The sequence below is a fragment of the Sparus aurata genome, chromosome 22 (genome assembly GCF_900880675.1).
Source record: "Sparus aurata chromosome 22, fSpaAur1.1, whole genome shotgun sequence".
NCBI lineage: Eukaryota > Metazoa > Chordata > Actinopteri > Spariformes > Sparidae > Sparus > Sparus aurata.
In genome coordinates, this window is record NC_044208.1 from 8,052,648 (window position 1) to 8,079,195 (window position 26,548).

Consider the following 26,548-nt stretch of genomic DNA (forward strand, 5'->3'; position numbering starts at 1 on the left):
CTTCGATCTGTGAGCAATGTGACCGCCCTGCAGATGCTGCACACGGAGACTGTGGAGAGCGGTTTGGATGTCACGCACACACACACACACAAAAAAAAAACAAATAAAAAGGTGGATTTTTTTTAATGGAGTTTGATTCAAAAGCTCATCAAATGTCCCCATAGAGGGCTGAAAAGACAAAGAAAGTGTCGCGCCAGGAGGAGAGATTTCCCCATCTGACAGCCTGGAAGTTATTTTAATTAATCGCTTATTAATAATCTGTTAATCTTCAGAATTATCAATACTAATAATCATAAAGTTTCAGTTTTAATTGGAGTCTGACGGCTTTGTTGCACAGAGCTGAACAAAGGAAATTACACACTGATGCATTTCAACGCCTGTAGAGACTTGTGTGTGTGTGTGTGTGTGTGTGTGTGTGTGTGTGTGTGATCTGGTCTGCGGGCTGGAAAATCCAAACAACACCCAGAGACTGACTGCAGGGCACACACATACACACACACACACACACACACACACACACACACACACACACACACACACACAGTCTACATGCTTTGAATTAATTCAGAGAGAGAGAGAGAGAGGGAGAGAGAGGATGGCAATGCATTGGCATCCTTGGAGAGCCTGCATGCGCGCCCCCCCCACCCCCGCTCGCTCTCCATCGAGCGCGTCGCCCTCTTTTTTTCTGCGTGCGCGTCCCCGAGAAATAAAGAAGAAAAAAATAGGAAAAAGGAAGAGGAGGAAGGAGAGAGAGAGAGAGAGAGAGAGAGAGGCAAACCCGCCGTCTTCTTCCTTCTCCTGCTGCTGCAGTGTCTCAGTCTCCCTCCACCATCTTCATCATCACCGCCATCATCATCCTCCTCTTCTCCCTCCTGTCTGTGTGTCTGGGTCCCCCCCTCCCCCCTCCCCTTCCTCCTCCTCCTCCTCCTCCTCCTCACTCCCTCCCTCCTTCCCTCGCTCCAGTGAAGGCACGGCCAGATATCACGGCGACAAAAGAGAGAGAGAGCGGTGGAGAGAGCTTGACGGAGAGAAAGAGAGAGAGAGAGAGTGAGAGAGAGAGAGAGAGAGAGAGAGGGAGAGAGAAAGAGTGAAGGAGGCTGCAGACTTTCCGACCAGAGAGGAAGAGGAGAGGAGGAAGAAGAGGCAGAGATAGAGGAGTCTCCATCTTCGCCATTTCAGTACGTTCCATGTCTTTCTTCTATAATGTTTGCTATAATGATCTGCGGCTCGTGACGCTCCTCCTGCGCGTCTCTGCGCGGCTGCACGGCTCCGGTCACCTCTGCGATTTTTGCCTGTAATATCCTCTCAGTGTGTCAGTCATGCTTGTGCCATTCCTCAGCTCAGTTTTTGTTGATATTCCTCTGACAGTGTGTGTGTGTGTCTGTGTGTGTGTGTGCAGGGACATTGTCTGCTTTCTGATGCTCTCCTATAGCCCTGTCAGTATCATATTCCTGTAACATCCTCATATTTTCATTGTATGGTCTCATCATGCAGAGATGTTTGTCTGATATTCCAGCTCACTTACTCAGTTTTGTGCTCCCGCCTGCTCTGTGGTGACCTTATGCCACCTTTTGATTGTGTTTGTGCTCATGTGTCATTACCAAAGTCATTTATAATTTCTCTATTATTACTTTGAGGCACCCGCTGCTCTATAACATCCTATAATATCCTGGTAATACGTCCGTAATGTTCCTACAGGGTGCTGTGAAGCCCGTATTGTTATGTATAGCAGCTATAGGACAGAGCTTAATGGGATATGATAATCCAGGCTGGGGGTATTGTGTGTAATATTTTGTATTCCTACAGGGTGTCACAGAGTGTCAGTGTTCCCACAGTGCTGCTGTAATGCTTCCACTGAGCCAAAGTGTGTCTGTGCTGCTAATTAGTGAGTCTGCAGTGACCTTATGGGACCTTTTTATTAACTTTATCCACCCAGCTTTCACTAAATGTACGGTGTCTATACTATTCCTGAAGTGTTTACTTGATGTCCTTGAATATCAACTTGATTTGTCTGAATCTTTGCGCCAGTTGTTTGACTCCAGTTCAATTAAGCTGAATTAAGATGAGTTTAAGTTGAAGTAACACTTGAGTTTAACCTCTCAGTTTTTACCGATAGAAGTGTGTCTTTACTATTCTTGAATTATTTGGTTGATTTGCTTGAATCTTTACATCAAATAATTGGCTCCCATAGCAAAATCAAGGTAAACCTCCATAGACTTATGTTAAAGCAACACTTTAGAATAGTAGAATAGCAAGTTAACTCAAATTCAGTTAGGCTAAAGTGTGTCTGTGCTGCTAATTAGTGAGTGTGCAGTGACCTTATGGGAACTTTTATCAAGTTTATCCAGTTTTATCAAGTTTTCACTTAATGTTGCCTGTCTATACTATTCTTGAGGAATGACTTGATTTGTTTGAATTGGTAACTGACTATAAGATATAGACAAGTTTGTGTTGAACTAACACTTGGCCAATGAAGCAGAACTGAAATAAATTAAAAGCGGTATGTTAACTATTATATAACATACTGCTGCAATGCTTCCATGTTTATCCACTCAGTTTTCCAAACTGCAGTGTGTCTATACTATTCTTCAGGTGTCTGCCTGAATATTCAATTGATTTGCTTGAATCTTTAAATCAAACATTTAACTCCTGTAAAGTAAAATAAAGGTATATAAGTATGAGTTTATGTTGAAGTAACACTTGAGTAAGGTAGCCTGCAGGGACCTTTAACACGTTTTTACTAAATGTAGTGTGTCTATACTATCCTTGAAGCAGTTGTTTGATTTGCTTGAATCTTTACACCAAATAATTGACTCTTTTATAGTAAAATATAGGTAAATGAACACAAGTTTCTGTTGATGTAACACTGGACTAATGTAGCAAAACACTTTATTTTACTTGGTATTTCCGTAAAAGGAAATGTGGTATTTACCCGCATGATGATGGAAAGTGCTCATCATGCAGAAAGACTTATTTCAGAATAATGTTAATCATGTTCTATTATTAGATTACAATTATAGATGTTTTAATGTGTTCATCACTTGAATGTTGAAGCTGGTAACGGTAGTTTAACAGCTTTATTTATCTGCTGGGTACGGTTGCTGGTGAATTCCCCCTCTGGGATCAATACAGTTTTATCTTAATCACAATTTTTTTTGTTGATTATGTTTCACATTATTAAACCAACCCTATTAGCAACAGTAGTAACTATAGTTGTCAAATTATTGTAGGGGAGTTAAAACATGAATATCTGACCTGAATTGTAGGAATGTAAAAGTATTGATTAAAGGAACAGTTCACCCAAAAATGAAAATCCAGTCATTATCTACTCACCATGCATGCTGATTGTAAGTGAGGTGAAGTTTCATGGTGCGCAAAACATTTCTGGAGCTTCATGATATGAAACATGATCAACAAATTAAATCTGATGTAGTGTTATAGCTTAAGATAAAAGTGTATTGATCCCCAAGGAGAAATTCACAAGCTACCCAGTAGCTCAACCAGAAGTACTAAAACCACTGTTACCATCTTCAAAATTAAAGTGATGAACACATTAATGCATCAATAATTATAATCCAGTAGTATCAGATTAATAAGTACTTTTACTTTGGGTGCTTTAAGTTAATGCAAATACTTTTACCTAAATAAAGGTTAAGTCTTGACTTTTGCTTGTAAATTGTAATTGAGTATTTGTACACTGCAGTACTGCTGCTTCTACTTAAAGATCTGAGCAAAATCAACTGCTATCCCCTCCTGCAATATAACATCGAACAATATATATCAAGTGACAGCATGACGTAAAACCTGGAATACATCCAGCCATCAGCAGCCAGTCCAATCATCAGTAATGTAAAGTCTACTGGGGGGGAAGTATGGACTATAATATGTTCTCTACAGTAGAAATACATGAGCCTCCAGTGACCTTAATATATCCGTGAAACTATCTTCACTATTCATGCTGGGAGTGAGTGTACAGAGAGTTGCATTTAAGTCTCTTAATATAAAAAGTTTTATTGCTGCAGTGGTTTTATAACATCAGCAGTGCACCGGAGGAAAGTTCGGGATCTTGCGGCTCGAACACTTAAGACACACTCAGAGTCAGAGGAGTGATGCAGATGTCCTGATGTGTTTTTAAACTTTCCGACGCTCATCTGTAAATCAACAGTAAATAGAGAAAAATTGAGAAGGATGGCTCGCTGCAGGGTGAGAGCAGGCAGTTATATGCTTTGTATAAAAAAGATGATTTAATTCACTGGAAACCACATTTCGGCTAACTGATGTTTAAACTACATTATGGCTGTTTTATTGTTCAGTTAGTGTCACAAAACAGGCGACATGCCATCTGAAATGCAGGAAAGGACTCATTTCCTGGGTTCTGGTGAATATCTTTAGTTTGTGCCAAAGTGTCTATGTCAAGAGTTTACACATACAGTAAGTTACAATGGAAAAGCACATTTACTCACAGTAGATCAAGGAGTGCCACCAAAACGATATGTTTTAGTACTATAATTGTACTTTTTTTTATCAAATAAAAAAAGTAAAAAGGTGAAATTTGCCCTTAAAGCTGCACTTGTCAATACTATTATATTAAAAATGCATTAAATCTCTACAGGACATTTTAGCCTCTTTCAGGCCATTGTTTTGGTATTTTTGGTCATGAACTTACTGCATCGTTTTCAGCCGCAGTAGGCAGCTGATGAACCCACCGTACACTACCTGCCAAGAACCAAAATTATTGAGACATTTACAACTATCCTAGGAACACAGTGGAACAATTTGAGAGCCATATGTTTTTCTCAGGAGGTGTTGGGATAAGAAAACCTGAGCTAAAAGAGACTGAATTTTGGCCCAGACACACACCAAACCACTTGTAAGACTTTTGTCTTGGCTAAAAACCTGCACCTGAACACACCACAAAGATTACGGCTGACGGCCAGTGTTATGGCTTGAAACTAGTGTTATGGCTTGAAAATGCAAGACCCAATGCAGACACAATGACTGGCAGACTGGAAGAGAAAACAAACAAAGAGCCTTAATAATGCGAGCTGTAGTCAGATTTTGTAAAAATCAAAATCCAGGCTGCGAAAAGAGCAGGCGACAACAATGAACATAGGCGGGGGGAAATCCAAAAGAATAAAGAGAAATACAAAACCTGAATAAAGTACAAACCACGATGAAACTCGAGGCTCTCAGGCAGGACTGCAAAAAAAACACGAGGCCAGGGAACATGAGGAGCAAACACAGAATCACCAGCAACAACACTCTGACAGAGTGAGGGAAATGAGAACACAGGTGTATGCAGAGGAGAAAGAGCGGGAAAACAGACAAAGACAGGAAGTGAAAAGTAAAACATGACACGTGAGGATAAAATCTACAAAATGAAACAGGAAACAAGTAACCAAAAACGACAAAATATTGCAACATTTTTGACACCACTTCTCCACTTCTAATCTAGATCATGCCTGAAAAAAAAATGCAAATGTCACTGGCCTAACACGAAAAATACGTAGAAGGCGTATTAAATGGATGGAATAGTGGATACTACAGCGACAGATGCACTTTGTTTTTTCACCACCAATTTTACATAATACTACAATGCTCAATTGACAAGAGCCACCCATCCATCCATTATCTGACACCGTCTATCCTTTTCAGGGTTACTGGGGGCTAGAGCCGATCCCAGCTGACATTGGGCGACGGCAGGGGTATATCCTGGATTAGTGGCGAGTTCGTCAAAGGGCTCACATATAGGGACAAACCTACGGACAATTTAAAGTAATTGATTTATCTAACTTTTGCATGTCTTTGGATTGTGGGAGGAAGCCGTATTACCTCAAGAGAACCCACACAGGCCCAGGGAGAACATGCAAACTCAAACACGGCCCTGCCCAGTCTAAAATCCAGGTCCTTCTTGCTGTGCTGCTGTTGAGAAGGTCCAACTATTATTATTTTTCTACTCAGTAGAACTAATTATTCAGGGTGTTGCGTTTGTTTGCCAATTTGCTTGTCGGTTATTTGGCTGTGTAGTAGGGTAGTAGTTTTGATAGTCAGTGCCAAAAATAATCCAGAAACGCACCTTTTTCTCGAGCAGCATTATGTCATCATCATCTTCATTATTCTGGTGTCACTAGGATATTGGCTGTCTGACCTCTGACGTCCGACCTTCTCTTTCTGCTGAGGCTGAGAATGTAACCTGTCTCAGTTCAACCTGATTTGCGGTTGTTTTGCTGTGTAAACATGGAGATCAGGTGAACTCAGCTGAAAAATAATGAAAGGAAAAAAACCCTCCTTTATCTCCTGTGTGCTCTCTGCAGAGTCCAGACGAGGTGATCATTCATAAACCTTCCTCCTCTCTGCAGCCCTGCACCACCTGTGTGTGACAGAGCATATTAAACACTGGCTCAGCTTTCAGTCGACCAGTCAGACCAGACCAGACTGCTGGTCACACCTGTAGGTCTGTTCACATCACCACTACCAGGCCTGGTGCCGATCTCTGTGATCAACTGAGCTGAAATTTCAGTTTATTTCTAACTTGTTTGTTATCCTTAGAGCTCTCGTTCCTATGCATAATAATATTTAACTCACCAGATTAAAGTAAAATGTATGTAAGATCAATGAAGAAAGCATTTTAACTTACAGAATTACTTTTCCCCATATAATGGTTGTATTCCCCAGTGGTCTTCATCTATGTTAATTATTTTTGCGCTAGCTTCTCCAACTTTTCGTCCAAAATGATGAGAAACTGCAGATTTTTAAAATCGAAACACATACAATTCCTCCGGGTAAGACTCTCCAAACCCCTCCTCCAAATATGATGTGCAAACTGGGCAAATATCTGAGTTTATTTGTTGATTTAGTCATTAGGGGAGACATGAAAGCAGATAGAAATGGTGCCAGGCTGCCACCCAGGTTTCATTTTTCCCCCCTGACTGGTGATCCAGTCAGACTGGCAGCTTGGCACCATTTTCTATCTGCTTTCACATGCCATTTTCCCGAGAGGTTTCATGCCTGGAAAATCCCAAATTTTTTGTTTCTCTCAGACAGATGACTGTCCATCCAAGCTAAACATTCCCAATTTTCTAGTGGTGTCCCATGTGTTAGATAGCATTTCTCGAGCTGGTTCCTCAGGGAGTCGAGTTTGTTAGCCAGTTAGCTTGTCAGTTATTTGGTCATTTAACTTGATATCTAACTTTTCCTCTGTCTAATAGTCCCCAGTGACCTTTAGCTAATTAGGACTTTTTCTTCTCCAGTTTTTTGTACAAAGATATGGTAACAGTAATGGTCCAAAATGATGAGAAACTGTCATTTCTTTTAAATTTAAAAAACATAAAATAGAATACGTCTGACCCATGCAAAGGCAGAAAAGCTTGGTAGGATTTAGAATGCATCCAGGCACAAGATAACCGGCTCAAGACGCAGCTTTATCTGAACGCTGCTTATCTAGATTCCCTAGACTTACAAACAGCCCCTAATTAGCAACTAATTAGCAACTTTTGCATGTAGGAGATGTCTGACCAAAGGAGAAAATGTCACTCCTCTGAGAAAGCAGAACAAATTGCACATTAAATATCTAAGACTCTAGATGATTTTATCGGTTGCATATGTTCTGTTAACTGACAATATATGTTTCAGTCGGGCTCTCTGCACAGCCAGAACCTGCAAATACTATACAGATCAAGTGGCCTTCCATCATTGTTGTAATAAGTCTCCAAAGTCATATTTGAAAAGTAACCCTATCTAAAAGTAAGGATATCGTGTTAAAATAGTGAATGTCAACCAGTTCGCACCAACGCGACCAGACGAGATGATGTATCATCTCTACTGCAACAAGTCTCTTTACCTTCATTCTCACGGCTGTCTTTTTTATAGCTAGCCCAACCGGCACATGTTTTTTGGAGCCGATGCTGACATTAGGGAGTAAAGAATTCTGATATCGATATATCGGCTGAGATACACACATTTTTTGCAGTGTTAGCTCAAATGTCAAACACTCATTACAAAGACATATGATGGAGGCAGGATTTGTTCAGATTAGTAATAAACTTTGATTGTCTAAAATGAAATCAATGCACTGAAACTGTAAACGGTAAAAAGCTTTCCTATCGGCCAAAATTGGACAACATATAGGCCAATACCAGCTGATAAAATCGGCCAACTGATATTTTTCTTTGGTCCGAAATGGAGTCATTTAAACCAGCAGACTTTACTGCGAGGTGATGATTTGCTGGTTTAAGGTGGTGTGAGGTATGTTCTAAAACCAGCCACTGGTGAATTAACAAGCGGAGTCGAAGGCGACACCATCAGCCGGCCTGAATCGAGCTGAGACTGGCCAGTTCACATTGCTGCAGTTCTTCCCTGCAACGTTCTGAAATGCTTACATCTTGTTCTGAATCTTTGGTCTAAACTGAGCATTTATTAAACATTTATTTTTATGGCACTTTTATACTTGGAAATACTTATGTTTGTATCTGAACGTATCTACAAACACATCCTACCTAGGGGTCGCCCGAGAACGGCTTTTGTCAGAGCCGATATGTCGATGCTGATTATTAGCAATCAAGGAGACTAAAAAAAAAGGATATTCGGGACTGATATTAATTTGCAGTAAAAATTAATCACTTTACATCCAAATTTAGAACAACCAGTGAGGGAACGAACCTAAGAACAATTTGTAGGTACTTTACTTGAGTATTTCCATTTTCTGATACTTTATACTTATAAATACTTTATATGTATACTTTATATTTATTTGATTAATTTAGTTACTAGTAACTGTGCAGATTTATACCAGTTTACTGTTTATATATTTTTAATTGTTAAAATGTTACCAGTGAGATAGTGTTGTGAGCAGGACATTGTGTGAACGGATGTTGCATCGGAGCCAAGACAACTTTAGCCACAACATATAAAATACCGATCCAGTTGTGTTAAAAGAAGCTTATCGCCATTTATAAATGATCCTTTGACACCAGCCATGAGGGAAATCCCACGATAGGACTGAACCAAATTTTCTGACATTTCAGAAATCCATCTGTGAGCTAAAGGTTGAGCGCTCAGGCAATTAATCAGGCGCTGTGACCTCAAACTGCACCTCAAACGACAACCAATCTGGCAGAAATTGGGCACGAATCTAAAAATAGTCCGGAGTGACCAATTCAGGTCCAAAGTCTGCCAGCGTCTGCTCGGTATTACAGAAAAGTCCAATACGGCAGGAAATGTAGCTCCGGTGCTTATGAGACGCCGACATGAGACTGACACACACGATCAGCATCACATCTGTCTCGCAGACTGTGCTCCTCCATGACGGTGGATCAGCTGGTTACTGTCGAGTCGGTGATGAAACTGTCAAGCCGAACCAGTGAGACCTCGCCTGAACTACCTGTCTGCCAGTCTGTCTGTCTGTCTCACTGTCTGTCTGTGGTTTATTAAATCTGAGCTGCTGCCAAGACAGCCATCAATCCGATTAACTCATTCTGATCAATGGAGTCCAGCACACACGCACACACACACACACACACACGCACACACGCACACGTACACCCAAACACACACACGGGCTGCAGAAGGCATCATCCACTTTCTATTCTGGAGCACCGAATGACTCATAGTGTAAGAGCCACACATACACACACTCAGTCGTTATCCACACACACACATTTTTAATGACTCATCGTGGGTAGATCCTGTTCTTCATGGAGCGTGTGCGCGCTGGTGGAAGATCATTCATGTGAGGCGCAGACCGACAGCTGTGGAATCCAAATAAGAGCTCTGGGATTAATGCAAAACTTTCTTCAAGCGCTCCGTCCGCCGTGACCTCTGACCTCCCTGTAATCCATTACCTGTGACATCCTCTCATCGCTGAATTCTGTCTGGATGAAAAGAAAAACCTTGAGTCAGATATCGTCTTTTGTCCGGGTTTATAGTCAGTATCACCTCTGATTACCCACACACATTAATCCAGCAGTAACGATTGCGGCTCTGTTGCCACTGACGACCTGCCTTGTCTGCTTGTTACAGATCATTAAAGCTTCACTCACTGACCACATCCACCGTTCCACCTGTCAATCACAGAGCCCCGCCCCCCCCCTTGCTCCCTCGCAGACAGAGGTGAATGATGGGAGAGGGAGAGGCCACGTCGTTTGCACGGTGAAAAATGTCAGTTTGATTGCGACTAGGCGTGTAAACTGGTGGTTTTAACACCGATTAGTAGCATCATCACTATGAATCACATCGCACCGGCAGCGGAGGAAACATGTAACTTAAAATTTGACGTAAGCTGACTTCAGAAGTGAGCTGAAGTACTGCAGCGAACAAGAACATTAGGGTGTATAATGCAGGTTTGTGGCTAAACTGACTGAAAGCGATCGTGTCCTTTCCCATTGGCAAGACAATTGGAAGTGTGCTCCTTGTCTACCATAGCAAAGGAGTCCGCATTCCCCACCCTCATTTGCATGAACAACTTAGTTACAGTAGATGTTTCCTGCAGACCTACTCCTCCGGACATTAACCCGATCATCCAAGAAATCAACTCACATATTTTTTAGCACAATCAAGCGATTCTGAAGAATGAAATAACTGGCTAGAGAGACAGAGGTTATAGTTGCATAGCATGTAAAGAGACTGACCCCGGTGAAAATAAACTGCTTTGATGAATTAGAATGCTAAGAGGACTTACTTTTGGCCTTGACTACCCTTTTTTTAACAGTTGGACTAGTCCCACAAAAGAACCAACTGCATGCATTCACCAGCATCATGAAGAGTAAAATTCACTGTAAAAACTGACATAGTTGCCTGCAGATACTGAATGTTGCGACCGTGTGCAGATACTCACAGTCGATGAGTTCCTGCTATGAGGTGAATATCCTCTGACAGAAGATTGTCTGAGGGCTGAAGAGGACTTTATCTCTTCTGAAGTGCTGACATGACACCACGGACCTGGTCATCGAGAAGGGGGGAGCGGGCCGACGCTGTGTTTGAGTCCAGGCGTGAAAATCTGCAGCGTGGCCCCTTCACATTCCCACTTTTGCAGGGTTTAGAGGGTGAACATGAAGGGGACCAGGGTTCATTACGGCCAGGAAACCCTGCAGGGGAATCGGGCGAGTTCATGTGTGGAGTGGGCACATGTATCCATCCAGCATTTGGAAAAGTGGAATCTCAAAAAGACTCTAAAAATAATAGGACGGAGCAAAGATATTTTCTGATATTGGCTTCGGCAGTAGATGAAAACAGGAAAGTCTTTTCTCGTTGTTGAAGCCCACAAACAAAAGCAAAAACACAAATTTTCATTCATTTTAATTTTTTTTTGCAGTTTTCCAGATTAGACAGACTGTGAACACAAGGACCGCAGAGCTTTAAAGACCAGCAGTACAAAGATTACTCTATGGAGTATGATATAAAGGACGAGACAAAAAAAAAAAACATGTGCAGGAATGTGATTTACCATGCTAATGTCGAACTCCCATAAGCTTTCATTGTTATTTAGCATGCGGCGCTCAGATGTCTGAATTCAGCTGTGATCGTATCTGCAAATCACAGTCAGCTGCTGCTGCTCAGGCTCTCTCTGTGATTGGTCAGAGGTTAATTGATGCAGCTAATCACCCGATCAGTCCAGTCTCCATGGAAACCAGGAGTGGGGCTGATGTACAGGAGGGAGTCAGGGCGTCACACCAGCAGGGCTGCTGCTGCTGCTGCTTTTATTTTATTTTTGTGCGTGTGTGTACAGACTGCACTGCAGTTATACGTTAGTCATAACAGAATTCATTAATGGTCCATTCGATATTTTTTTTAGCAGCTGCGATAGCTTAAATGCTAAATAGTATACAGTACTCATAGTCATTTAGAGTAGTCTTCAATGGTCAAAATAGCAATAACACATTGAAATCATGCACATGTACAGAAGTGTTATCAACAAATGAGAAGTAGTCATGCAGACACTCCCCTTTACAGTGATGTGTGACAACAGTGATATTATATTTTAGCTGATTATTATTATTGATATGCATATTAAGCTCATCTTAAGTACTATATGTATATGTCTTAGGTAGTTTGATCGATAATAACGTACAGTATTTTATGAACTGAGTTTTGTATGTAAAATCTTAATCTGTAAAGAAAGGTCTATTTAAAGTACAATAACTGCCATCTTTGTTGGCCTCTATCCATGCAGGCAGCATACTATATTATTAATATGATCTCAGATGGGTTTAGATGTGGAATTTGTTTGCCCTAAGTTGAGCCTCTCAGGCAGCAGCTCCTGTCAGGCTGAGACCGTCGAGAATATTTTTCCAAAATGTCTACAATGAGAGCACAGTGTTGCGCTAATCTTTGTGGTCATGGGTAAAAACAAAATACAATGGTGACTATTGACCTGTTACGAGAGTTATGCTGTATTCTGCTGTTGCTCAATAAACACGTTTTTAACTTTAACATGACCACGGGATGCCTTGAAAAGGGAAAGTAAACTTACATAATTTAGGTCTCAACAATCAACCAGTACTGTCTCACGAGGACAGTCTTGATGAGAACATCTAGAAATCTAAAAGCTGCTTAGCTTTAAGAAATCAAGAAAAAAGCAATTTATTATACACAGAAAATAAGCAGTGCTTTGAGCTAAATGCTAATATACAGTACTCACAATGACAATGTGAACATGGTCATGGCTTAAGAATAAGCATAACGTAACAGTCATGTCTACATATCTCATTTGAGAACTGCATGCATACTGATCCAGCACTCACGCGAAAATGGCGGTGGGTAAAGAGTTTATGAGCTGAAGCATAATCAAACATTAGAGGGAGGCAGAAAGTCTTTTTATTGTTAATTTCAAAACTGCTAATAAATAAAAGGCTTCCATCCAGAAGTTGGTTAGATATTTGAATTTGGCACAAAGTAATGGAATCGATTGACATATCACCATCACCATGCCTGCTGTGGTAAACTGTAGGCATTTTTACATTTTAATAAGCAGTTCATGTCCAGAATAACAAACTCCGCTGATGTGCAGACAGACAGTAGAGCAGACAGACCTGAGGAAGCGCTGCATCTCTCTCTCTCCCTGTTCGGTTGTGTTGTTTGGTTTGTGCACTGCAGCGTCACATCACACACCAGGTGTTTCTGTTTGTTGGGTTTGATAAAAGTGCTCTGCTGTAATAAAACACGGAGCTGCTGTTGAGCTCCGCCGCAAACACACAACTCACCTGGCTGCTGTGCGTATGTGTGTGTGTGTGTGTGTGTGTGTGCTTTGTTTCGACACACAAACATTTGCCTCAGTGTTTGTGTTTGGGTGTGTTACGGACTCCTCAGGCCGGAAACTGGAACATTTTTAGGGAGTTGTGACAACATTTGTAAGAATGTTATATAGAGTCCTCAGGTTGTTGGGCCATTTTTTTGATTACCAAATGTGGGGAAAATGAAATGAGCCCTCATTACCCATAATGCAATTTAGCCACTGAGTGACATCACTGGAGATTACATGCAGCTTTCCTTGGAGCCACAAAAGGCTTTAAGCTACTTGCTCACCAAGACCTGTTAACACACTTTAATGTGTAAAATTGGTGGAGTTACCCTTTAAATGATTAGCTAAAGTGATAAGAAAAAAACAACTGTCAGCAGGGTGAGGTGTGGTGTTGGATTTAACCTACAGGGGGCCCTGCAGCCACCAGCATCAGTCCAAGTGGCTCATTATTAAAATGTGTTCAGAGAGAAAAGACCCACAGGTAGAGAGTGTATGTTTCTATATTTCTGTGGCGAAACCTACATGTCTGCATGTGTGTATGTGATGTGAAGTGTTGGAACACACGCGCGTGTGTGTGTGCATGTGTATAGGAGTGTGTGTCTCAGTATAGAGCTCTGCATCATATTGTACCAGACAGGCAGAGTGTCGGACTGAATACTAAACAGCAGGAAGCTCCTCTTCACACAGCGCCAATCCAGCCATATAGGACACTGTGACACACACACACACACACACACACACACACAGAGAAATGCACACAGCACACACACAGGGACTGACAACTCGAGCATGTTTTTTTTTTTGTTTTTTGCTTCAATAATTCAGGGTAGGCTTCCATAACACCAAAATAAATCAAAGATCCTCTGAAAAATCTCAAGAGGAGGGAGCACAATATCTTAACATTGCTATTCATTACTGTTACACATAGCCATATTATACATTTTTATACACAGATGTGTATGCTCACACACAAATATTTGTACTTCTATACATGTGAGGATGCCCGATGCTGATAGTATACAGACCCCAGCCTCCAAGTCTTAACCCTTTGAAGGAAAGAAATGGAGACAGGACAAAATGTTCTCATTCTCCAAAATACATACTGGCCATTTAAAACTTTTTAAAAAATGTTGGTAAATGTCCTCACTTTTAAAATATTTATGTAAATCATGGAAACCGGCTCACTTTTTAAGGAATGCTGCTTGACCAAATGTTACATTTTAAAAAAAAATATAATTTAGAAGTTATAGTTCAACGACTGGACAGGACAGCATCTGGTTCTGGACCTGGACAGCGTTCTGCCTATCAGTGATCATCAGGTTAACACGGGGATTCATTTCAGTAATAATGTACTGCATGTATGTATTTTAAGAATCTTGGCATTTAACCTGTTCAATCGTTTAGTATGAGGACATGGAAAAAAAAAAATATTGCCCCACCCATAATTTTTGTAAAAGGTCCTGATCTTCTTTCTAAAAATACCCTGTCCTTTCAGAAATGTCCTCACATTCTATAAATACCTTCCACTAAAAAAGTCACATGTCCTCACTGTACAAAAGTACTGACCATCCAAAAAGATAACAATTTTTACACAAGGTCCCAACTGTATAAAAAAAATATTTTCTTTTCTTTAAAAATTGTCCTCACTCTCCATGGATGTCCTGATAACCCAAAATGTCCTCCTGCTGTAGGTCTGAAACTAAAACTGGTCCTCACAAAGATACAAGCACAAGAACCCAGACTCACACACGCACATGCAGAGGCAGAACAAGGACACAGCCTATGGAAACGCACATAGACTCTCTGGTGAGGTTAGTACATCATGTGCACACATGCATGAACACACTGCAGCGCACACACACACACCCATTAAGTGTGCAGCCCACTCAGTCGTATAGTTTCCAGGGAGGTGGAGGATTTTTTTAATTTTTTTTTTCAGTTGAGCTCTTCATGGCGGAGGGAGGGAAGACTGTGTTTGATGTAGGGTGGTGCGTTGGAGCACGCTCAGTGGAGTGGCGGCCTCAGATGCACCCGGCCTCGGTATGCTGTGGCACCATAATGGGAGTAGGCTGAGAGTTCAGGCGAGGCTGTCCAGAATTTACATTTATATTAAGGCTGCAAACCCCTCGAGCTGCACTGCAGCTGAGGGGAGCGAAGCACGCAGAGCTGCTGTGTTCACGTCTTCGTCTTCAAACCGTCGCCTCTGTGTTGTCTCTCTCTCTTTTATGTTGCTGTTTGCATTGAAATGCTCCCAGCGAGCTCATGCTCCGCTGTAATAATTACAGCCCAGAGTGAGATTTTTGTGTTGCTTAAAATTTTGGAAAACAAAACAAAAAATAAAAATGCAGCACTTTCATTTGGATGGTATTGGTGCTGTAATAGCATTGCAGGGGTCTTTGAGCTGCAGTGATAATGAAAAATCTCAATGACTACTGAGTGCCTGATATTAGTGAGTACATTCAGACAGATCCTTGGAAATGCCACCTTTTTTAGCTATCAGGGTTCATCTACAGAGGCTCTGAGCATACCAACACCAGAGTCTCCTGGATAATTCAACAATAAAAGATGTTTCTGATATGACCATTACGTCACATTTGTTTCTGGCTCACGGCTTGGTACTGCTTTGCATACTTCAATAACCATGAGCCCCTAGCAACCTAATTACCAGAATCAAAATTGGCAATGTACATTTCTGTAAACCATGGATATGCTGAAACTTTATGTTTCCTTGGGTTCTTCGTTCAATTTTATGCTGCAATGTGACAATGAAGGATCGTCACAATCTTTACACAAACCCTGTTTCGAAAAAGTAGTCTGTGGCTTGGCAGACTGAAATTTCCTCCACCGCAGTGTATGTATGGCATAGATTGTGGAAATGCTGATATGATACATATGAAAAGTACACATTTAATGTGGCCTGAAAATTGCCACAATTTAATCCTGGTGATGAATTTGTGAATTTGGAGAGGAAACCTGTTGAGAGAACAAAAATCCAAGCTGTAGCAACATCAGAATGCTTCATTATTGCCTTTGGGATGAAAACACCATAGCTATGTGTCAATTTCGGGGCTGCATCCTCGGCCTGGTGTGCAGGGAATTTCCTATATACATCGCCGGCTCCCCTCGGTTTACCCTTACTTACTTTGCGAAGCACTGCTCCTGTCGCTTAGCAACCTAGACTGTATTGGGGACCCTTGTTTTTTTAAATTATTGTAAGCTACTTGAGTGACTCGAAACCTCATACTTACATTTAAAAGTGTATTGGGCTGCTGTTTTGCTCTGTGTGTCCACCGTAGTTGTCCTCAGGGAGAACAAATCCAACTGTCATCTGAGTGCAATAAATGTTGTGATACGGTGGGCCACAAAGGATGCAACAAAGGATTGTATTCTTCATGGCACAGGAACGAAAGCCACATTCCTCGGCCGTATTCCGCATTAAAAGGAGCCTTCAAAATGGGACGGCCTTGTTGCGCCGCTGTGATGCATTTGGCCTTTAAACGCAGCCTTCAGAGGATGCAGCCCCAGAATTGAGACACAGCTCATTCACATAAAACGTTTCAGAATTGACACAGAATCTAAAACTTAGCAGATTCTTTTTGCTGAATGTTTTATCAAGTTCTTTTTACAAAGTTTAATTTTTAGCTCATTGATTCTGTGTTTCTTTGGAAAAGCAAGTTTGCTTGTGGAGCCTTTGATAGCATCTCAGAAGTCTAGATCAGAGTGCAGGTGATTCAGATTTGTTTTTAAATCGAATCTTTAAAACAGACTGCCTGTACCATTATTTGCAAGTGATCAGATTTAATTTTTGTGTCCAGACAACTCAGAAGATCCATCATCTCGCCCTTCAAACGATCACGGAGCAGATTTATTTAAGCATGACTGTCTGAGACTGTTGTTCTCTGAGTTTCCCCCTATAGTGCTCTGTTGCTAGTTGTTGCTCTGATACACTTCAGACTGCTGTCCAGACTACCTCAAATTAATCTGAATCGGCCCAATTTTAAGAGAAATTAAAAGAATCACACAGCTAATTAAAGATCAGGGTAACATGTAAGTGCGAGGAGGAAAATAATGAATGTCAAAGCTCTGAATCTGTATTTAAAAGTAGTTAAAGTCAGGGCCATTGTTATATTTACTGAAAGTTTGTTCCAGGTCTCTGATATTGTAATTAAATGCTCCTTCATTCGTCATGGTATTTGTGCACCCACAGAGTTATTCATCTTTTGTACTCACAATTCAACCGGGAGAGTTTCATTTTTCACCGAGCCTTGAAAAGCTCCAGCTTTGATTCACATACCATTGTTTATGAAAAAATATTTTCCTTTCAGAAACCTGGATGTCCAAAGTCAATCCCCAAACTTTTCAACTGTATGAATATTGTTGTTCACATTGAAACCGAAAAATGTATTTAAGCCATGAGCTGAGCTGTTCAGATGAATGATTGTCCTAAAAATGATATTACTGATAATCGTGATCCACTGTTACCCTCTGCTCCTCTCAGAACTAAAGCACGGTTGTTCTGCCATCGTCATTTTCAAATCTTTATATCATGGTTGGTATAATAAGAATATTTTTCATCTCTGAAGCTTTCAGGAGTAAGATGAATGCACTGTTAATGTGGACCATTACAGATTATCTTTATTAAAATCTCTTAAGAAAAGACTGGGGCTTTCCTGTATTTGTACAAAGTACGAACGAACGTGACTTAACGTAATGTGAATTAAACTTTTAAATATCATCTCGTCTTTAAACATTTGTGCCACGGTCACACAGGTACAATTTCATAAGCAATACATGGCAGCAGGGATGATATGTTTTTGTGGGCTAACTGAAGTTAGCATCGCCCTGGGTTGCTTGACAAGAAGCTTATGGGATTTCTCAATTAGATTTTGGTTTATTGCAGAAAATGTGATGATACTTACATGTTTTGTTCAACACTTTTATGATTGTTGACACATAAATTAAGTTAATGTAAACAAATGTAAATGTAATGTAAAGATGAACTAGTGAGTAGATGCCTCTCCGTGCTCAGCACGACATAAAGTTCTTTTATGACACTTTATAATTCAAATATAGGGGATTTACTGGCATATTTTATGGTGTAGAACAAACTGTGCAAAGATCCTAAGCTTGTGGTAACCACAGACCTTATTTCAGACATTTAACCTTCAATCAATTCAAAAAACTAATTGACTTTGAGACGAGGGGACCAGAAGTGCAAAAATACTAACTGATTTCCTGGTTTTAGGATTCATTACTGCAGTCCTCAATACATTCTACTCTAAACTGATCAATGTACAAGTTGTAAAGTTAAAGTTAGAATAGTTTGTAACTGAAGTAAAGACGGAATGGTAAGTAGATAAGTCTCTGTTTTTCGCTACGATGACGGTTAAGGTAGTCTCATTCCGACACTTGTGAGCAACTGCCATTTTTAAAACACCTCAATGCTTTTTAATTCAAACCTGGGGTATGTACGGATGCGTGTTATGTCGTAGAACAAGACATGAAAATCTCTGAAGCTCACGTTAACCTCAGATCTTATTTCAGTCATGTAACTGCAAACCCACTGTGCTACAAGTGCAAAAACTACTTTCTGGGTTCAAGGACCCATTTCTAACAGTGAGGACAAAAACTCTCATGATCCCATGTAACTTGCCTCTTTTGGTTTGCTGCATACTGACCATTTAAGCTAGAAAATTCCAAGGATATAATCGACATGTTCAACAAAACTCTGTTGTCCATGTTCTTCCTTTCAACAGTGTCCTGAAAACTTCTATCTTTGAACAAATATTAACAAAATACTTGAGCAAAATTGTCTAATAAGAACAGGCAAGAATTTTACACCTCATCAGAAGCCAAGGCTGACTGCAGTCATTATTGGTCATAATTACCCGTACTGCAGTGAAACGATGGAACAGCTTGTCGTTAGCAAGTCAAATATAAATATCAATTATTTACAACTATTTTTCTGTTGTATGAATGGCCCCATCAGCTATAAATGACTGCTTTTATTCATATTGTTGGCCTTGTTATGGGTCATTCACTGGCTATGCTGTAGGTCACTGAAATGTTTTCAGCAGTGAATCTTTTAAACCTCTCCAGAGAAACACCTAATTGACTGAATGAATTAAATGTTATGCTGTAGGTCACAGAAATGTTTTTAGCAGTGCGCCTGTGCAACCTCTCCAGGGTAACACATAATTGACTGAATGAATTACATTAAATTAGATTTCACATTTGAAGTTATCAGTAAAAATGTGTCGATGGTATTTGGCAGGAGTCTCTCAAATGTCAAAATGTCACTAGAATATCGTAATTATACATTTCACAGAGAGAATTGAGCTTAGAAGCCGTCCAAAGGAAGTGAGTGGGCCACCGTTCAGTGTCTTTCTCAAGGAAATTCCAAACAGGAATCTGATTTCCTGCAAAACTAAGATGTCGACGTGTTTTTCTTTTGCAGATCATGACTTTGGAAGACGCCCTCTGAAATTCTGAAATTGCTATAAAGACTCTTCAGCTACATGACCAGTGCTACACCGAGCTCTGACCAGGTGGGTACATCGTCACAACCAGCTGTTGGTCTGGTCAAATTCAATAAGCCACAATAATTGTTTTGCATATTTTATAAAATCAGAACAATGATAAAAAGAATCTGAAGTGAACAAGCAGAAAAATAAGAAAAAAAGCAACAACATTACCAGGAGGAAAGAAAAAACTTGCTCTCTGTTTAGGAATCAGGACGTGGTTAAACCAGCTGTAACATAAGCACTCCCAGCACTCCATATGTTACCCAGCACCCAGCAGTAACATAAGCAATGGACTGTTCACATAAATTGAAAATAGGTGCTTTTATGAAAATAGGTGCAACTATTTTCTGGGAGTTATGTTACAACCTCAGTCAATTAAATCCGTAGTTTTAATTTCAAGTTTCAGTGGTTCAGCCAGACTTAGAAAGTCATTACTTTACAACTAGTTTGTCACTAAGTAGGGATGAAGGAAGAACGGGCTCAACCCAGTCCTGTTTGCGCTAGCTTGTAGCTTACATGTTAGCAACAACTACCACACTTTTTTAAAGTGGGAGCTAACATGTTGCTACCTGTTGAGATTTTGCTTGTTAGCATTGGAGTCTTTAAAATCCTTATTTTGCAGGAGCTGGTGGACTGCTACGACCCTGCAAACGTGATAGCAGTGGTTGCTAGCATGTTTAGAGGTGGCCGCTGATGCCTCTGAAATCATACTACCTGCTTTGGCAACCGTTAGCTAGTTCGATGCCAAGTAGTTTTAAGGTGTGATAAAGTGATACATATGGTTTTCAAGGTAGCTAGTTGCTAAGGTGATGCTAGCAGTCTATTGGGTTCACTGAGATTGATTTTCCTAGGAGGGTTGTGCACAGGAAACACTATAATGTGTTTAATTATATATAGCATGTTTTCTTTCAGAGTAAGTGCTGACTTGTGTTTTCCTCTTCAGATGGAGGTGAATGTGGTTAAAAAACGCCATCGCACACGATCCAAAGGAGTCAGAGGTACGAGTCTGTCTGCTTTCGTTTTGTCTTATTATAGCCTCGTTCAAGACTTCTGAATCACTGCACATTACAAGACACGCGCGAATGTAGGCAGCCTGGCCACATTATGCTTGCTAGGTTATTTTTGCTCATGCTGCCATAACTGCCTTAACTCAAATGCTTCCGACACTAAACATTTATGTATGAGAATTGAAACATGAATCACATCACGATAAATTATCTCTAAATTGACATTCAGTCAGATTGTCCCTTTGTTTGCAGTCCTCACCCTTGTGCTAAATACAAATAGGTTAGAAATCCCATGAAACAACTTATGGACTGCTATTTACGTCGGCATATAGTTATGCATTTCCATAAAAACAGTCGTTAAGGGCGAGTCTTGTTAAAAAAGAGGATAAACAAGTTATAAAGTGAATAATATCTTGCCTTTCAGTGGAATGTTGATTCGTCCCTGAGTGCAGAATGAGTCATTCTTTGAATATTTTTTTTCATTTTTTTAAAGTAATTTTCATCCAACATAAAGATGAAGGTCAGATCATGACGTCCTTGATTCTTGCTTTGGGGCCAGACTGTGGTGTCAGCTATATTGAAGTCTATGGGAGATGCATGGAGAAACACAATAAAACCCAACATATCCACACCGTATGACTTCTGAGGAAGATCTGCCTCCCGAAAATGAAAGAAAGTACTTCAGAGAGTCGGTTAACCACTGATTTCTCCACCTGAGTGATTGACGGGCGGGAAATATTGTGATCAAACGAGGCAGGTCCGACTGATTTCCGCTGATGAGACTGCACTTACATCGTGAACACCAGTACAAACAGGAGCCTTTCCTACACAAGTTTGAGGAAAGGAACAACATGTTCATAAAAAAAAAATCAGTCGCTAATCTACTCTCTAAAGTGCGTTCTTTCATTTTCTGAAAGGCATTTCTTCCTCAGAAGTCATACGACTTAGATATGTCGTCGGATATTGGTGTGTTTCTCCATCATCTCCCATAGACTTCAATACAGCTGTCACCACAGTCTTGCCCCAAAGCGAGATTCAGTGTTGTAATAAACAGAGCAAGACATATGTGGTAAAAATATTTAAACGTTGATTTTTAATGTTAATCTGAAGCCTGCATACTGCAGATGTGTTAATTATTGTTGGTTTTAACAGTAATCTTTTTGTACCGTCTTTGTCTGAAGCCGCCGTGGAAGCTGTAACACAGGAGTTGTTCAGGTAGGTGAACCTCTGCTCATCCACACATTCATCATAATATCATTCATTATTAGTATTCCATTAAGTCACCACCGTACAGTCATTCACAGAAAATAACATTAAGAGACGTGACCTCGTGATTATGAGTTACGTGTCTCATAAATTTGTCTGATGTCGTAATTTGTGCAATGTGGTAATAACTGACCTGCCTGATCCGTCCCTGATGGTGTTTTGTTAGGTGTTTGTTCTTGTTGATTCAGATGAAGCACTGTCGATGTCCTGGTTGTGAACTCAGTGTACATGTGCTGTTTGATCGTGTCACCCAGGAACGAGCGTAAAAACTTGTCAAGGACATGAAACGGTGTTCCTGACATAACGTTAAATGACGATGTTACACTGGCTGCCTTGGCACAGCAGGGGTTTTTAAGAGGTGGAGGAAGTATTCAGATGCTGAAAGTAGCAATACTGCAATTTTAAAAGACTCCGAGTCGTGCATTGGAATTGTCAGCAAAATGTATCGAAAGTGTCAAAAATAAATTGGCTTCTAGGGGCCATTTTTCTGGATTTTGATCAGACACCGCCTCGCCACCGGCCCAGAGCTGCATGTTTGCCTTTTGCAGGATGATTAGAGTTCTGTTGCCTCTTCTGCAGTTCGAGTGACTTGATATTTGTAAGGAAACCCGGGGATATTTCCATTGGTTTCTGTCACATCCAACGCAGGGGGTTTTCTAAGGAGACCTGTGGAGATTTCCAGCTGTTTTTGTTGCGACCAAAACCAGCTATTTTTCAAGGGAACTTGGACCCTCTCCATCCATGATCATGGTGACCAAAATAGGCATTTTGATCCAAACCATTTTGTTTTCATAACCCTAACCAAGTGGGTTTTGTGCCCAATCCTAACCAGAGCGAAAGCACAGCGTTGTGACGAGAGAGAAACTGAAAATTCAACCTGAACAAACGTAAAGAAGAAACGATTACGTTTTGACTTACCCGTGGTTTTGCAGAAACGTACTTCAGGTTTATTTTGCAGATTGCACTGAGTAAGATGGAGCGGAGGACTAACAGGCAGATTGATTCGGTGCATTGGCAGCGATGCAGGAGCTACGCCAGATTTTTGAATTGAAGAGGGTGCTGAGCTGGAGGCAAAGTGGAAATATGGATGTTGTAACTCTGAGGAAATCATAATATTATGACACTCAGTGGTAGGTCAGCAGTGGGTCATGTTATTATGTTACATGAACAAGAATTTCGACCAGTAATTCATTACATTTTGATGACTTCGTACATTCTGCGGCAACACCGGCAGCTGCTGACAGTATCTGCTGAATATGAGTGCTACCTGTGCTTGTGTGTGTGTGTGTGTGTGTGTATGTGTGGGATTGTGTGTGCAGGGGGTGTAGTTTCTGCTTCACTTAATCTCATTTAGTAAAACTGACAAATATTGGTGCGTGCAGCAGATTACGGTTGAACTTGGTTTGATCCAGGTCAACGCGTTACTGTAAACAACATGTCCTGTCTGCGCCGTGTGAGCCCTGAGCAGAGGAGCAGAAAACTCAGCGTGATTCACCAAGAATATGAATCTGATGGGTGCTGGTGAGGGCTGTGCACCCAGGGCCAGACGTGGACAGAGATGCTTTGAAGTAAGAAATGACTCATGCAGCTAATGCCGCAAAATACCATAAGCGTGTCACGAGCGATCATTGAATTTTTTCTCATCAATTTTATTTTCTCCATCACAGTGACGGACTAATCTGCAGGGATAAACATATACAAATTAATTTGTCATTGTGGCCTGGCAGATTTGGGGGGAAAAGACATGTGGCCATGATATTAAAAAGTCTTCCATGACTTAATTTTAACCGCTAAATAAACACATCACATCTGTCAGCTTAGAGGGAATCAGATCTGCCGTTTCTGCTGCATCACAGCTGAGAGTTTTAAATTCAACTCCAGAGTGACTATACCTGATCTCTGTCCTGCTAGATGAGTAGATGGAGATGTTACAACTCTAGAGTGGCCAGATTTTTTTTATGTAATATGCTGTGGATATGCATGGTCCCCTGAGGATCAGTCCTGATGTCTGACCATATTTTAAGTAGCTTTTGGCCAAAATTTAAACTTAATCTCCAGAATACATGTTACGCTAAAACACATTTCCTTTGGTAAAATGTTCCATTTTATATTGAAATGCTGTGATTATAGTCTGGTTAGGTTTAGGCAAGAAACACTTGGTTAGAGATCATGTCATGGTTTGAAATACTTGGTTCTGTTGCCACAGGCATGGCAGGAAAATGTCCCTACATCGAGAGGTTTCATGCTTTCAAATGCAAAAATTCCAACCTAATTGGCACAAAAAAAATGTTGGAACTACACGTTTCTGCAAGCCACAGATATGTTGCAACGCTCCTGCCTGCTCTATCTGTTTCTAGGAGTTTGACAACTATCAGCAAATACAATGATGTGATTTTCCTTTCCTCGTTGAAAAAGCGAGAAAGTGGGTGGGGAGAGGAGAGAGAGGGAGGGAGAGAAAGAGCACTGTTCACCTGTTGTGTCTATTATCTTCATGTCTGTGACATATTCTACAGATACAGACGTTAAAACTGTAGTGAAGCGCTCATAGGACATCGATGTGACTGTTTACAGGTTGTTTTCAGGACTTGATGCTTACATACAGTCAAAGTTGATGGACAGTGTTACCCAGAGATCCAAAAGTTGCCCTACGCGTTTATGTATGTTTGCATATAAGTAACTGCATGTATGTCTAATGAAGGAGTTTATGAGCTTTCTTTTCATTATGCGACCCTGTGTTGTATAATGACCAATAAATGACCTTGTACCTTGTAACATTAGCTACACAGAAGTCATGAGTTGGGTAAAATAGGAAAAAAGCAACAAAAAGTAGTGAGTGCAAAAGGCTTGGTTTCAACAGACATAGGTGTAAGTTACAGTTTGTCTCACCTGAGATAGATAGTGCTGCCTGTAGTGCATGAAAGTACCTGACAGGGGAAGGATAGTTGATTGTCTCATCCCTGCACAATGGCAGATGCGCTTCCTTTGAGGCCTAATCCGACCTCCATTTTTTTTCGGGAAAAATCCAGCCTGGTGGCAGACTGAATAGCACAGTAAAAGCAACATTTATAGGTGAACCAATCTGTACGTGGATAGTGTCATTTCCCTACAACCCTGACACTGTCCAGTCAGTATTTTACTTTTTAAAAGTTTAGGCAAAACAGTTTTGCCGGTTTAAGACGAAAAAAAGCGTTTCGTGATGTGAGGGGAGGTAATTAACAGTCATCTACAGCTCCGTCTGCTCCCCTCTCGGCGTTGAGTCATAACGCTGACGTCAGTGAGCAATACGCATCTCTGCACCGAGATAAAGAAGAAAAATGATACTGGAGTCAAGAAACTTCCTGAAAGAAATATTCAGTTGCTTTGGAAACAAGCTGAAGTTTTCTCGCGACTGGGGAAGATGTATTCTGGAGGATTTTAAGACTCAACGCAGCAGCTTGTTAAGGTTAAGGTTGCGCTGATGCATTTTCGTGAATTATAGCATGAATGGAAGGACTGTTCGACGTCTTATTGGGGTGTTAAAGACAGACAGACAGACAGACAGACAGACACACACACACACACACACAGAGCTGTGCTGGGATCAATAAGCCGACACGATCACTCTCTGCTCCCACACTGATTGATGAGCCGCCTCTCCTTGAACAAATTGCCTCCTCTTCCTCCTGTTTTTTTTTTCTCCCTCTCCTCTTCCTCCCGTTCTTTCCCCTCTTTCTACACACTTTGCTTCTCCTCCCCTTCCTCTCTCGCCCCTGCTTCTATTTCTACTCCTCCTCTTCCATCTTTTTTTTCCTCACCCTCATCCCTTTCCTCGCCTCCCTCCTCCTTCTCACCCTCCTCCCTCCTTGTCCTCCTCCTCTGCCTCCCTGCACTCGTGATGTTAAGGCTTCACACGGCTCTCGTTTTAGCCCGCGGTGACGGAGCGTATGGATCAGGTGATGCTGGGTGGAGGGGTGGGCGGAGCTGTGCAGTGCGGGGTTCAGAGGTCTCGGGTGTGGAGTCCCTGAAGCCAGGGCGGCGTGCGTTGGCTCGGCGGTCTGCGTGTCTTCAGGGCAGAGAGGCCTGAGAGCTGCAGCAGAGTGACTCAGAGCTCCGGAGAAATCTGCAGCCACGATAATAAAAAAACCAAAAACATGCAGACAGAAAGGCTTCATGTGCTGCTCACGGGGAACGAGAGAGGTTCTCCGAATTAAGACCACATGAAGATACTGTGTGAACTGTGAGGGTTTTTAAATTGGTGGTAACGTCCTCCACTTCACTCACCTCTCTTAGAGCTGTGCCCTCTCTAACACAGGACTGCAGAAAGCCCATGCCAGTTAACCTTGTTTTTGTGCTTATTCATATTTATCAACCTGAGGCTAACAATAACCCAGCGGTGACGCAAGGGTGGTGATTCAGGTATTGGTGAGACACTGACATCCAGCGCAGACAGCAGGATTGAGTCATTGATCCATGATTCTGAATGCTTATTTAAAAGTCTAAAGACTGCCCAGTGGTGATGGATACATCTGGAAACACCT

General features: G+C 41.2%; 1 protein-coding gene across 12 annotated transcripts in view; it reads left to right on the forward strand.

Annotated features, from left to right (window-relative positions):
* The first annotated feature begins 892 nt into the window (after nt 1–892).
* myt1la (myelin transcription factor 1-like, a) overlaps nt 893–26,548 on the forward strand; it is an 83,057-nt gene continuing 57,401 nt past the window's right edge. For 8 of the 12 annotated variants that reach the window (XM_030405090.1, XM_030405098.1, XM_030405095.1 and 5 more), the window contains exons 1-4: nt 894–1,178; nt 19,692–19,782; nt 20,702–20,756; nt 21,947–21,980. In XM_030405090.1, the coding sequence (XP_030260950.1) occupies nt 19,753–19,782; nt 20,702–20,756; nt 21,947–21,980 (119 nt within the window). In that variant the 5' untranslated portion in view covers nt 894–1,178; nt 19,692–19,752. Of the gene's footprint in view, nt 1,179–14,925; nt 15,046–19,691; nt 19,783–20,701; nt 20,757–21,946; nt 21,981–26,548 lie in introns of all 12 variants that reach the window. The other 4 variants (XM_030405092.1, XM_030405101.1, XM_030405091.1 and 1 more) reach the window with 3 other exon arrangements.